The sequence below is a fragment of the Danio rerio genome, chromosome 21 (genome assembly GCF_049306965.1).
Source record: "Danio rerio strain Tuebingen ecotype United States chromosome 21, GRCz12tu, whole genome shotgun sequence".
NCBI classification, from domain to species: Eukaryota; Metazoa; Chordata; class Actinopteri; order Cypriniformes; family Danionidae; genus Danio; species Danio rerio.
This window is the reverse complement of record NC_133196.1, coordinates 5,994,278-6,008,565: the sequence shown is the minus strand read 5'-3', so window position 1 is coordinate 6,008,565 and position 14,288 is coordinate 5,994,278. Positions and strand designations below refer to the sequence as shown.

Below are 14,288 nucleotides of genomic sequence, written 5' to 3'. Positions count from 1 at the left end.
GGATAGTTCACCCGAAAATGAAAATTCTGTCATCATCTTTGCTCGTAACAGCTTCTTTTTTCTGTTGAAAACAAAAGCAGATATTTTGAAAAGTGCTGGTTGCTTGGACTCATTAACCGTGTTCCATGTTCGCCTACTTGTACTACATCCTAAAAGTATATATATATTTTTTTTTTTTCTTTTTTTTTAGGTACACTGCAAAAAATGCTTTTCTTACTTAGATTTTTTGTCTTGTTTCTAGTCCAAATATCTAAAAGTTCCTAAATCAAGAAGAATTTTCTAAACAGGCAAAACATATTGTATTGTTTTGAGAAATATTATGCCAATATTAAGTCAGTTTTTCCTTAAAACAAGCAAAATAATCTGCCAATGGGGTAAGCAAAATAATCTTACGTCAAAAGAAAAAACAAGATTAATTTGCTTACCCCATTGGCAGATTATTTTGCTTGTTTTAAGGAAAAACTGACTTAATATTGGCATAATATTTCTCAAAACAAGGCAATATGTTTTGCTTGTCTAAAAAATGCTTCTTGATATAAGAAATTTTAGATATTTAGACTAGAAACAAGACAAAAAATCTAAGCAAGAAAAGCATTTTTTGCAGTGTACACAAATTACATTTAATCACATACAAATGGAAGAGAGAAATAAAGAACAGAGATGAAAAAACTAAATAAAAAAACATGTGCGTGCTAGGGTTGTCACAATACTGGAATTCGGTACCAATCGATACTGAAATTTAAAAATTTCCCCCTAACATTTGAGTGCTATTGTGTTCACGTGCTCAACAGAAATGACTGTGGTTGGCCGTGAAGGTCATCAGTTAACCGAACTCACCGCTGTTTACCGAGTGTAACCACAGGTACAAGAACACTGAAGAGCTGCGATTCATCAGTGGATCACTTCGGCTGCATTTACGCTGCAGGTCTTGAAGGTCAATTCCGATTTTGTGACTGTATCCGATTTTTTTGATGACCTGCTTACATCATCTTTTAAAAGTGAATTGTTTCGGATCGTCTGCATTTACACAGCACACGGCAAAGGCGCAATGACCAGAAAAAAAAAGAGCGGGCGCTGACTAACAGCTGATAATTAAAGAGTGCTCTTTTCTCTATTCCTCTGTGTTATCTGTTTGCAGCTTTTGACGAGCTGTTTTACTATAGTTTATGACAGAAAGGTTCTCATTTGTCCATCTTCTTTTGATATATAGGCTTTTTTAAACCTTAATGTAATGTCCATGGCATGATTTATGCATGTGATGTATGCACAAGTTTTATATTAGTTTATATTGGTTACGTGGCGGACATTGCGCTCTCTCGCTCTCGTTAACTTGCTTAAATACCTGTGCTATATGACAATATGAAAGCTGTTCAAGTCCTCGTGTATGAGATTTGAGGTTTGGGACTCTGCTGAAGTCTGTTCTGAAATGAAAGCGTCAGACTTGACGTCATTCGCTACGGTTTTTAATGACCCGCGACTTGCATTGACAGTTGTAAATCCGATCTACCTGCTTACACTGCAGACATGAGCAGGGCCGGCGCGTCCATAGAGGCAATCTAGGCGGCCGCCTAGGGCGGCAGTATAGAGAGGGCGGCGTCTGCGACATCTCCCTTACCACCTGCGTCCTCAGTTATGTCCGCGACACCTCCTCTACGTCCTCAGATATATTCGCGCATAGACGACAGAATAGAGAGGACGGCGTCAGCGTGACCTCCATCAGCACCCGCACGTCCTCAGTTATATCCACCCATAGGGCGGCAGAATAAAGAGCACAGTGTCCGCTACACCTCCCTCCCTCAGCACCCGCGCGTCCTCAGTTATATCTGCGCATAGAACGCCAGAAAAGAGGTCCGCGACTCCTCACTTCATTTTCATAACTGGTCACTTTCGTTTTCACATTGGGGTTGAGGGCGGCGTGATCATCCTCTGCCTAGAGCGGCAGCTCAGCTTGCTCCGGCCCTGGACACGAGAACACAGATTCAATCCATATCGGATAAATTTCCACATATGAACAAGGCCTGAATCTGATTTGAGTAAATCGTAATCCATGTGATTTGTTTCTGCTTACACGTACATGGCCCACATGGGGGAAAAAAATCGGAATTGAGTCACTTGAACCATGCAGTGTAAATGCAGCCTTGTATGTCAGCTTATAGATAAACCAGCTGATCTATGTGACTTTAAAACGCTCCTGTGTCCCTGGAAAATTACTGTTGCGCTGGTCTGAAAATAGCAACTAATTGCGGCAAACATGCCTGTGCCTTGTTGCACCGGGTGTATGATAGGATCCTTGAAAAGTTGAAAAAAGGTGACTTTTATGAACATTTTAATAGTTTAATGTGCTATATTGTCTGAGTTGGTGTTGTATATTAGGCTACAAAAGCCTTGTAATAAACTGCTAGCACATTTTCTGTTATTCATTCATTCATTCATTTTCTTTTTGACTTAGTCCCTTTATTAATCCGGGGTCGCCACAGCAGAATGAACCGCCAACATATCCAGCATATGTTTTATGCAGCGGATGCCCTTTCAGCTGCAACCAATCATTGGGAAACATCCATACACATACACTATGGTCAATTTAGCTTACCCAATTCATCTGTACCGAATGTCTTTGTACTGTGGGGGAAACCGGAGCACCCGGAGGAAACCCATGCGATCACTGGGAGAACATGCAAACTTCATACAGAAATGCCAATTGACCCAGCCGAGGCTCGAACCAGCGACCTTCTTGCTGTAAGGCGTTCATGCTACCCACTGCGCCACTGTGATGTAATTTTTTTCTGTTATTTTACAGACGTATTTCTTTATATATTATTACTTATGCATTTCCTGCTGAAAAATCCAGATTAAACCAGCCTAGGATTATTGGCTGGATTTAGCTGGTTGACCAGGCTGGTTTTAGATGGGTTTTGGCCATTTCCAGGCTGGTTTCTAGCCATTTCCAGCCTGGTCTTAGCTGGTCAGGCTGGGAGATGACCAGCTAAAACCAGCTTGACCAGCCTAGTCAGGCTGGGAGCCCAGCCAAAACTATGTCCAGCTAAAACCAGGCTGGTCAAGTTGGTTTTAGCTGGTTTAAGCTGGTCATTTTCCAGCCTGACCAGCTAAGACCAAGCTGGAAATGGCTGGAAACCATCCTGAAAATGACCAAAACCCCTTTAAAACCAGGCTGGTCTACCAGCTAAAACCAGCCAACCAGCTTGGGCTGGTTTAAGCTGGATTTTTCAGCAGGGTTATATTATTTAAAACTACTAAAATGTCAAAAAAAAAGTCATTTTGTTGAACTGTAGAGTTTTCAACATCAAAAGTTGACAGAACAGAGATCAACATCCTATAACGCAATTCGCAACCGTAAATTAACACTTGAAATATGGAAACTGTTAATTAACTGATTTATTTACACTGTACTATTGAAGTCAGTGAGTACCAGCATTCTTCAAAATATCTTCTTTAGTGTTCAACAGAATAAAGAAACTCATAAATGTTTAAGGCCACATGAGGGAGACTAAATGAGGTAATTCTCATTTTTGGGTGAACTATCCCTTTAATAGAAATGTTCTGCTGGGATCCAGAATAAGCAGAAAGAACTCGCATTTCAGATGAATATCTTGAGTTTTTAAACAGACAGTCTTGTAGCTGAAAGCAACTGGTCTTAGTTTGTATAAGTGAGATTGACAGGTATTGAATTGGATCCATTGAACATTTTCAGTGGAAAACATCATGGAAACCAGGTGAACGGACAGCCGTTGCCGTGTCACAGCCGGATGTCAAATACAGACGTCGGTTATTATAGCGATGGAAGCGTGCCATTGGCTGAACAGGCAAACATAATGTTGTACGAAAGAAATGTTAATCACTCAAGAATGACGTCTTTTCCGATATTTAAACCTGAAAGAGATGACTGACTCTCATTTTCATGCCTTAGCAATCAACACATCAGTGCAACTAAGCAATATTCCCACAAAAGTCTGTTTATCTTCACGTTCTTGTCAAGCAGCAATACAGTTTGGCCAGAGATCTTTGTTGCCTAAAAGCCGTGTTTCTGTCCACAGATGTTGTGTTGAAATATTTACACACTGGCTGTGATTGCCGACATGTGTGATTTGGCTTTATGTATTATCTGTCATTTTAATGTGTAAACATTCAGCAAATCACATGTCTTGAAGTAAATATTGATGGTAAAGTGCGTAATGCTTAAAGCCTCAGTAGGTGGACATACTCAGTGTGTGTGTGTGTGTGTGTCTGTGTTTTTGTGACATCAGCAGCTGGGGTGCTGAAAAAAAAAAAGTAAAAAGCGGCCGTTAAATTGCAGAAATATACCATAAAATAACGGATATTAAATTACAGAAATTTCCTTTAATTTTGATTTCTGGTAAATTTCTGTAATTCAACAGCTGTTATTTTACGGTAAATTTCTGTAATTTAACGGCAGTTTTTTAACGTTTTTTTTTCCCGGCACCCCACTGCTGGAAATTAACCGTAAAATTATGGACTTTTTTTTTTTTTTTTTTTTTTTTTTTTTAAAAGTATGACAGGTATTACAAGGTGCTGTAATATAAGGATATTTCTTATGTCCTCATTTCTCAAAAAGCTTATAAATCACACAGATTGAGTTATTTTAGAAAGTAAAGTTTCCTGTGAGGGTTGAGTTTAGGGTTGGGGGGTTAGAGTAATATAAATACAGTTTGTACACTATAAAAACAATGCAAACCTATGTAATGTCCCCATAATTCCCAAAACAAACGTGTGTTTGTGTGTGTGTTTTCTTTGAGTACTATGTGTCCATTCAGATTCAATAAAATAATGCAATCCTTGCTGCAAAAGACACTATGACACGCACACACACACACACACACACACACACACACACACACACACACACACACACACACACACACACACACACACACACTCACTTCTACAACTATCTTTATGGGGACTTCCAATAGACATAATGATTTTTATCCTGTAAAAACTGTAAATTCCCCTACCCTAAACTCAACCCTCAAAGAAAAGATTTTAATTTTTACATTTTTTAATAGTTTATTCTGAATGATTTATGAGCCTTTTTTCTCATGTAGATGAAAAACATGTCCCTAAAAGGTCTCAGTTCTTTGGTATTGCTGTACTTGTGGGGACATTTGGTATCCTACAATGTTAGGAATATAAGGCACACACACTTTAGATCTCTCTATGTCATACAATAATATTAATAATAACAATAATAATAGTAATATTACTTATTAATAATAGTTATATTAACTATTAATAAAGAATTATTAGCCCGCCTTTGGATTTGTTTTCCTTTTCTAAATGTTTCCCAAATGATGTTTAACAGAGCAAGGAAATAGTCACAGTATGTCTTATAATATTTGTTTCTCTTGGCGAAAGTCTTATTTGTTTTATTTCAGCTAGAATAAAAGCAGTTTTCAATTTTTTAAAAACACCTCAAAATTATTAGCACCTTTAAGCAATGTATTTTTTTGATAGTCTACAGAACAAACCATCATTATACAACAACTTGCCTAATTACCCTAACCTGCCTAGTTAATCTAATTAACCTAGTTAAGCCTTTAAATGTCACATTAAGCTGTATAGAAGGTTCTTGAAAATATCTAATATTCTAATAGTCTAATAGTCTAATATTATTTACTGTCATCATGGCAAAGATAAAAAAATTAAGATAAAAACTATTATGTTTAGAAATGTGTTGAAAAAATCTTCCCCCCGTAAACCAAAATGGGGAAAATATATATTATATAAAATATATATAACCTATATATATATATAATACAATAATAACAATATGGTATCATTTGGTATCTGACAATGTTGGGTATAAAAGACACACACACAGATCAAACCTCTCTATTTCATACACACAGGAGTTACTAAAAAAGTTTCATTTGAGCCTGATGCTTTTGAGTTAAACACATCCGCATTGAATGGATGGATAAATTGAAAAACTGCAAAGTAAGTAGGATCCAAGACAAGAAAATTGAAATAATAGGAAAATAAAGCGTTTCGGAAGAAATTGGGCCTTTTTTAGAGTGAAATTAAATGGTTTATTCAGATTTTACGAGACAGACAGAAAAGTGTGGAAGGAAAAAAGTGCATGCAAGTGAATAAAACTACAATAAAAAAAAAAACTTTTGAATAAATTTAAAGGGATAGTATTAAACATTACTCTCAAATCCAAATCAAGTTTCTTTCTTCTGTTAAACACAAAGGAAGATATTTTGAAGAATGTTGTAAACCAGTAGCCATTAACTTCTATAGTAGAAAAGAAAAATACTATAAAAGTCAATGGCTAGCAGTTTTAACATTCTTTGAAGTATCTACTTTTAGCAGAAGAAAGAAACTCAGAAACAATTGGAGGCTGAGTAAATAATGACTGAATTTTTGGGTGAACTGTCCCTTTAAATACGCATTAGTTAATCGTGAACCGTTTCAACCTCTTAAAGAAACTTCGTGTGTACTCACCGATTGATTCTGCGTTTGCTGAGCTGAGCATTAAGATCAGAGAAACGGCCGTGAGGAGATGCATTGTGCCGGCCATCCTTCAATCACAACCTTCTGCCAGCCCACAGAAGGGCTGTGTGAGAAAAGTATTACAGGAGAAGACTTTTAGATTCCTTTAGGTTCAGAGTTGGCTTTATAGAGAAAGTCTGTGTGTGATTGAGCAGGAGTGAGCGACAGAAGAAAAGAGTGAGGACTGTGTGCCTTCGCTTTTAATGATGTGTATGTGTGTGTGTGTATATGTGTGTGTGTTGGAGTGAGGTACAGGCTGTCAACTCGCAGCAGCTGTGGAGGGCGGAGTTATGAGTCTAACAGACGCCCACATGCTGGGGGAGGGCGGAGCTAAAAGAGGTGCCATATAATTGGCGGGACTGGTTTACATCTCAACTCTTATTGGTACTTTTATGAGGTTCCATTTGTTCCACATCCTTCTCTCTCTCCGTTCTTCCTTTCTCAGGTTTACACATATTTTCCTGTAATTTTGACTGGCAGGTGGCGTAAAATATGTCTGGAGGGGTGAATCTCTGGGGAATTGTTTAAAGATCACTGGATGGAGGGTTGCTAATGTTCTGTGAAGCTCTGATTCTTGCGCAGGGAATTCTGTAATAAAAAATAAATTAAAAAGTCAGATACACATGTGAAGCAGACACGTATGCTTGCAACAGCCGTTTAATGATTAGGGAACAATTGGGTCCAATTATCCCATCTTTCAACTCTATGGCAGTTTAATAACAGCCACAGTAGTGCTATACCAAAGCAGAGAAACATCTAAGACTGTGTGTATGATGTCCATTCAGTCCAGTCTGGTATATTTTGGCATAAGTCATGGGTCGTTATTATTAATAAATGTAAAGCCTTCCACCTAGCAACCACCTGCAATTCTCCCTAAACTTCCTAGCAATCTACCACCTACAACACAGCAGCAACCAATTATACCCTAGCAACTGCTCACAACACTTTTGCAGCCAACCAACAATCCTGTACTACACCCAAGCAGCCATACATATATACATATACACAACTGTCTGGTTCTCGAATCTGATTGGCTGATATTCTGCATTAACAGCACTCGTACAGCCTCCTCCGCCCATATATAGGGACAGCAGATCAATAGACTCACTACAGTTCGACAAAGATTTCTGTTGGACAACATAATGTAGTTATGGGGCTTTTTTAGGCAAGAATGTAGTTGTTTAGATTGCAACGACTTCCAGTTTGAGCAGCTATGGCGTAAGTCGCGTTCGTGGTTGCTCCTGCAGTACATTTATCAATATTTCAATCTTTAGCATATTTTGCTCCCACCACCCAGCCTACAAGTGTTTGTTTTTTTTAATGTCCATCGAAATTACGTATTTTTGCTTAAAAAAAATGAAGAATAAACCCAGTAAGGCTGCCAATTAAGCGGCCTGCACTTTCTGCTGTTCCTGCATCTCCCCCTCAGATAGCTTAGAAGCGCAAACGGAGCCCCCGGCCGACAACACATCTCTCAAATCTGAGCTTTTATCCTCTCTACGTAATGACATTGCAGGTATTCTGCGCTCGGAGTTGCAAACTGTAGTGGGCGACGATCTCTCAACCATAAAAAGTGAGCTGCAAGCTGTAAAAGCAGGGTTTTCTAATAATATGGTCACAGTACAGACCGATGTAGCGACTATGAAAAATACAATTAAGGACTTGGAACAATCCTTAACAATCTGTTCTGACGGCGTCACCGTGATTCAAGAAAAGATGGATTTTCTTTCTGCTGAGGTAACGCGGTTGGAAGATAAATGTGAGGATCTTGAAGCGAGATCGCGCCGTAATAATATAAGAATCCTGGGAGTACCTGAAGATTTTCCTTCCACCATATCAGCAGTCTCCAAACTTATCAAGGATGCTCTACACCTCGATAAAGACATCGTTGTGGATAGATCTCATCGTACGTCACAGCCGAAACCTAATCCTCATGAGCGGCCACGCGCTATCATCACCAAGTTGCATTATCACACTGACTGAGTTGTTTAGATTGCAACTATATAGTTTATTTATGAGGACAGCGCCCTTATAGTTTAAATATTTATAATTTCGGAGTCAGCTTTAGCAGAGTAGCCTTGTATACTGAGCAGAGCAATGACGATTACGCCACCAAATGGTGACAGAGATCGCATAATAAGTCCTTAGGGAGAAAAAAAATCAGTGTTTTCTTTTTGTATTTGATTTCAGCTGATTAATTGTTTATAAAACAGGTTAGTGACATAAGTCGATCTCTCTTTTTTGTATGCTGAAGGGCTGTATTTAAACCATAGTAATCTGATAGTGATTACCTTGCTTTGGCTTTTTTGGAGTTAATTATTGTATTATCCTGATTGCAACAGTGGAATTCTGTAAAATCTCTGTAGACTGATGGCATTTCATGCCGTTCAGCCTTATAATCTTAATATGTAAGCAAAATCACCTGTAAGCACCTCCCGCCAGTGCTGATATACAGCCATATCACACTGCTACTGGTGTGAGATAGATAGATGGATGGATGGATGGATGGATGGATGGATGGATGGATGGCCAAATGGTGACAGAGACCGCATAATAAGTCCTTAGGGAGAAAAAAATCTGTTTTCTTTTTGTATTTGATTTTAGCTGATCAATTGTGTAATAAAAAAAATATAATAAAAAAAACAGGTAAGTGACATTCTAAGTCGATTCTAAGTATGCTGTAGGGCTGTATTTAAACCATAATAATCTGATAGTGATTACCATGCTTTGGCTTTTTTGGAGTTAATTATTGTATTATCCTGATTGCAACAGAGGAATTCTGTAAAATCTCTGTAGACTGATGGCATTTCATGCCATCTTAATATGTGAGCAAAATGACCTGTAAGCACCTTCCACCAGTGCTGATATACAGCCATATCGCACTGCTACTCGTGTGAGATAGGTAGGTAGGTAGGTCAAATGTCCCTCATATTTATTGACCTGACTATATTCCCCCATAGCAAAATTTCTCTGGCCCAGATCTGGCACACACCATCAGCATTTGCTTGGCCCACATGCTGCAGTGAATTACGGTACATGACTGGACCAAGTCTGGCTTCCGTACAAGAGGCGAACATGGACCATATCTGGGCCAAGTCTCAGCCAAGCGAATAACCCATAACTAGGCCCACACGGAATCTGCGCGCGTAGAATTCCGCAGATTTTTCACAGAATTTCGCAGATTTCTGCAGTTTTTTAGCCCATTATAAATTCTGTTTATTTACTTGAGTAAATGTGTAAATCGAAATTCATTCAATTTTTATTCAGTAATTTATTACTTTTTATGTAATATATTAAAGTGTAAGTTATGATACTCCGCTGGATATTCCTAAAATAATTCCACAGAAATCCGCAGATTTTTACCAAAATTCTCCGCAGAAATAGCAAAAAACGTCCACAGATTCCATCTGGCCCTGCCCAGAACTGGGCCAGATATGTTGGTGTGTCACGACTGCAATGTTTTTAGTAAACTCTTGAAGCATTTCACTTCATGGCTGTGCTTTTTCGTGAAGCAAATATTTTTTTTCTTTACTCAAAGTTTTTAAATGTTTTTAAAAGTGGTTCAAGATAAGCCAAACTTACGTGGCCCACATATACGTTTTAACATTTTGGGCCAAATACTACATTTGATATCTGGCCCAAGTCTTAAGTGCCACCTGTAAGTTGGTGCCACCTCAGCCAAGCCTGGGCCATGTTTGGACCACATGCTGCATGCCAGGGCTGCATGCCAGACAAATGCCTGCTGTGCCAGCTTTATGCCAAGTCTGGACCAGAATTCTTTGCTACCTGGGTATGTACAGCCATTTAGCAATATTTCTAAATAAGTTGCATATATCGCACTTTTATATATATATATATATATATATATATATATATATATATATATATATATATATATATATATATATATATATATATATATATTAGCGATGTCAAAATTAACGCATTATCGCATGCGATTCATTTTAAATAATTAACGCGTTAAAAAAATTTAAGCAATTAACGCAGTTGCAGGGTTTTTTTTACTTCCTGTTGTGGTGGCCATGTGTTCAACATGGAGTAAATGTGGATAAGACCAAGGAAGCACTTTTTGAAGGCAAGTTTCAGTATAAAACAATTAGTCGCATCACCAGGCTCTCCAAAGTTTCATGCAATTTCGGGTGTTTCATTTTTAACTTTCGACTTCTGTTTTAAGTTAATACCGCATGGCGAACAGAAAGAAAATCCTCCGCATTTCGTGACTCAGTGTTCCTTTAAGGTAAGGTTCCTTTTAAGGCTACACGGTAGAATTTTAATAAGAGTATTATCTTAATCATATTAAAATCGGAGTATTGGTGTCTTATGTGAATGTACTCAGAACGTCTCTGGTGAAGTCGCGACCTGTCAAAGACAGCTACTCATTAAACGCAACGAAAGCGTATCCTTCGCGTTGTTGTGTCAGAATCCTTGTGAAATACAGTAATACTTTTGGACGCTTAATTTAAGCAAATTTGATGAACGTGATCATGCCTGTTGAATCTGAGGGGAGTCCAGTATGGAAGGCCGTTGGGGCCAAAACGTCTGCAGCACGTTGTGTGTGTGTCTGTGTCAGGCCCGTTGAGGGTATGTCAGGGGTGGAGTGAGCGACGTATATGAGTAGGGGCGAGAGGGGTGTGCAATGTATTTAACGACCGGTTTGCGTGAAATTAACATTCATTTGCGGGCATTTGGGAGTCTCTGTGCACTTGCGGGATACTCCTAGTCTTAGCAACTGGATGAATGTAAAGGAGTATTAAGCAAAATTGTTTCTACTCTATAATTAATATTCTCAACTCACAGCAATAAAACTTTACAATGAGTGCAACAGTTTGTATTCTATAGTTTATTATTATAATTTTTCATTTTCCATATCTGCAATTCCTGTATTTTGGCGTTTTTTTGCAGTCCACTTAGAATCCAACATGGAAATCAATGTTTTCTTTATTGGCATTGATTGTTTTGAAATTTAAATGTCATTAACATGCCTGTGTTTTAATTTCTGTAATAAATATGGCTGTCAAGCCAGGATCTTGATGGTTTATTGTAGGTATGTTGTTTACATGAAGAAATCTGTGTTACAAGTTAAACAAAAATTCTATCAAACAATTATATTTTGAATTTAAATATTTTTTGTCTTGCATTTACATTAATTTTACATTTAAATAGCCAAAATTACAGGTTTCAGTATTTTAAATGCGATTAATCGTGATAAATTTTTTTAAAAAGGTGCGATTAATTAGTTAATTTTTTTTTATATATGTATCCAAACATGATCTTGTATGTCATGTATGTAATTTGCAAATGCTCTTATGTATTCGATTTCAATATGTGCTTCAGCATGGCTAGTTTTTAAAAGTCATTTTCTTTTGCTTAAAAAATGCTTAGTTCACATTTATGGATAGACTATGACGCCAGAGAAAAGAAATCTACTATCACTAGTCTGATGGCGAAGCTCCAGTGCGTTACTCATAGCGGTCAGTATCATTAATTACAGCCCTGTCTGATACTGATATACCGCACACATATTCAAACTCACACCACCGATTGGCCGATCGCACCAACCATTGACCAATCACGTGATGTTGTGGTGAGTGACATAATCCCACATCCTAATCAGAGAGAGGCGAGCGCTGCCCAGTGTGTGTGTGTTAAGAGCTAAATTACAGTCTTTAGTCCAAGCCGCTCTGTCATTAAAGCTTTCTGAAGCATTATGGGTATGTTAAGACCCAGGTGGGCAAAGATCTGGAATGTTCTGATTCAAAACCGCCTCCCGTTGGCGTGAGCGTGTGTAACAACAGGATCTGGCCTTAAGTCTTTTTCTCTGAACGTCTGGTTATGTTGGATCTGTCCGTAGAGCTGAAGGAAACACAGACAGACACACACACACACACACACACTGTGTCCTTTTGTTCTCACTGTAGGTTGAGATGGCCTGACGGAGGCTGTTAGTTTGCAGTAAGACGACCCCGCTAATGATCTTACCATGTGCGCGAGCTTGAGGGTTCGATTGCACATGTATCCACGTCTGTGTTTGTGTAAGAGGTCACACTTTAGAATGACGTTCCATTAGTTAATGTTAGCTCATGTATTTAATAACATGAACACACTGAACAATGTATTTACTGTGGTATTTATTAATCTATGTTAATGTTATTTAAGGCACAATATGTAAAATGTTTTACATTAAAATATCAGAAAAACACACACAAAAAATTCGCTCGTTACCAGTTGATTATTAGGGATGAGAAGTGGCTTAAATGAAAGGCAAAGGCCTCTAAATTACGCTTATTTTACCAAAATAATATATAATTATGTCTTTTTAATTATTTAAGACAGTAAGGTTTAACTTTGCTTAGACAAAAGTCTTGTAACTTAGCTGAAATTGTGTACAGTATAGAACAGGGGTGTCAAACTCATTTCAGCTCAGGGGCCACATGGAGGAAAATCTACTCCCAAGTGGGCCAGACAGGTAAAATCATGGTGTATGAAACTTAAAAACAACAACTTCAGATTGTTTCTTTGTTTTAATACGATCGACATAAAACATAAAGCTGGAGCCTGAGGACAACACGATCTCACGGCAATTCGTAACTTTTTGATTTAGTGGCTAATTCATATGAATTCATACGATCTTATTCGTACAATTTAGTACAATTTGCTTATCCACCTATGATGGTTGGGTTTAGGGGTGTGGTTGGATCCTACGCCTATTTTTTTATATTGTACATTTTCATACGACTAAACTGACCAAACGTGAAATAGTTACGTTTCCTTGAGATGTTTCCTTGAGATGTGGTATGGCAGGGCATAGATATGGTCTTTCTCTCTGAAGCTGGATTTATACTTTTCCCTGCCGCTGCATCGCGCACCTCGCAAAACGGACGAGGCTTTTATACTTGCTGCGTTCGCCGTTGTCATATTCTTTAAAACGACAGGGGGCGGTTAAAAAAACTGACCTTAAAGTCTGACGGATACACAGAGAAGTAGGACGTTTCCGGAACTACGTAATATCATTAATATCATACAATATTTTTTAACTAATTATTTTAATTGTTTTTATTAATTATTTTAATGATTATAAAGATTTTATAACCTTTCAAGATTTTTTTTTTTATCAAACTGTTGCATCACTTGCTTTTGTACATATCTCGGACAGTTCTACCTAATAAAGTTTATTAAAATAATATTGACAACAGAACATGGGCTGCTCTACAAATATATATTTTTTTAATATGGCAAAAATAAAAGCAAAAAATGCACACATGTGTACACAAAAATACAGATGTTTTTTTTTTAGATTTAGCCCACTTTACAATTGACACATTACTGACTGGCTAGTTTCTGTCCTATGCTTATGCTAAAAAGGCAATAATGGTCCAACATTCCTGAACATTATGACCAATAAAGCCTAGAAAAGCCGGCATCAGTATATTGAAAACCGATAGGTTCAAATATTCCTTTCCAGTTATCAAAGAAATAATTTCTTCCTTAATTATACTCTGGAACTATTAAATTGTTTAAATTAAAAATTGCAATATATAAATAAGTGTAAAAACCTATGAATGGTGGAAAAACATATTCTGTAATTGTGTATCTGGGTCTTCACTTTTGCAATGGCCTCTTTTGGTTTTAACAAACTTATCCCTCAGGTTTTTCCAAACTCTTTTAACAAAAACTTTTCTTCTTTCCTACTGCTGTTGCAATTTCTACCCAAGAATTATTGATCATCTAGTTATCCC

At 37.6% G+C, this 14,288-nt stretch overlaps 1 protein-coding gene across 1 annotated transcript in view; it reads right to left on the bottom strand.

Moving 5' to 3' along the window:
- Positions 1-6,697, bottom strand: part of thbs4b (thrombospondin 4b) — a 33,162-nt gene extending 26,465 nt beyond the window's left edge. The window contains 1 exon segment of the mRNA NM_173226.1: positions 6,484-6,697. Within this exon segment, the coding sequence (NP_775333.1) occupies positions 6,484-6,559 (76 nt within the window). The 5' untranslated portion in view covers positions 6,560-6,697.
- Between the last annotated feature and the right edge of the window lie 7,591 nt (positions 6,698-14,288).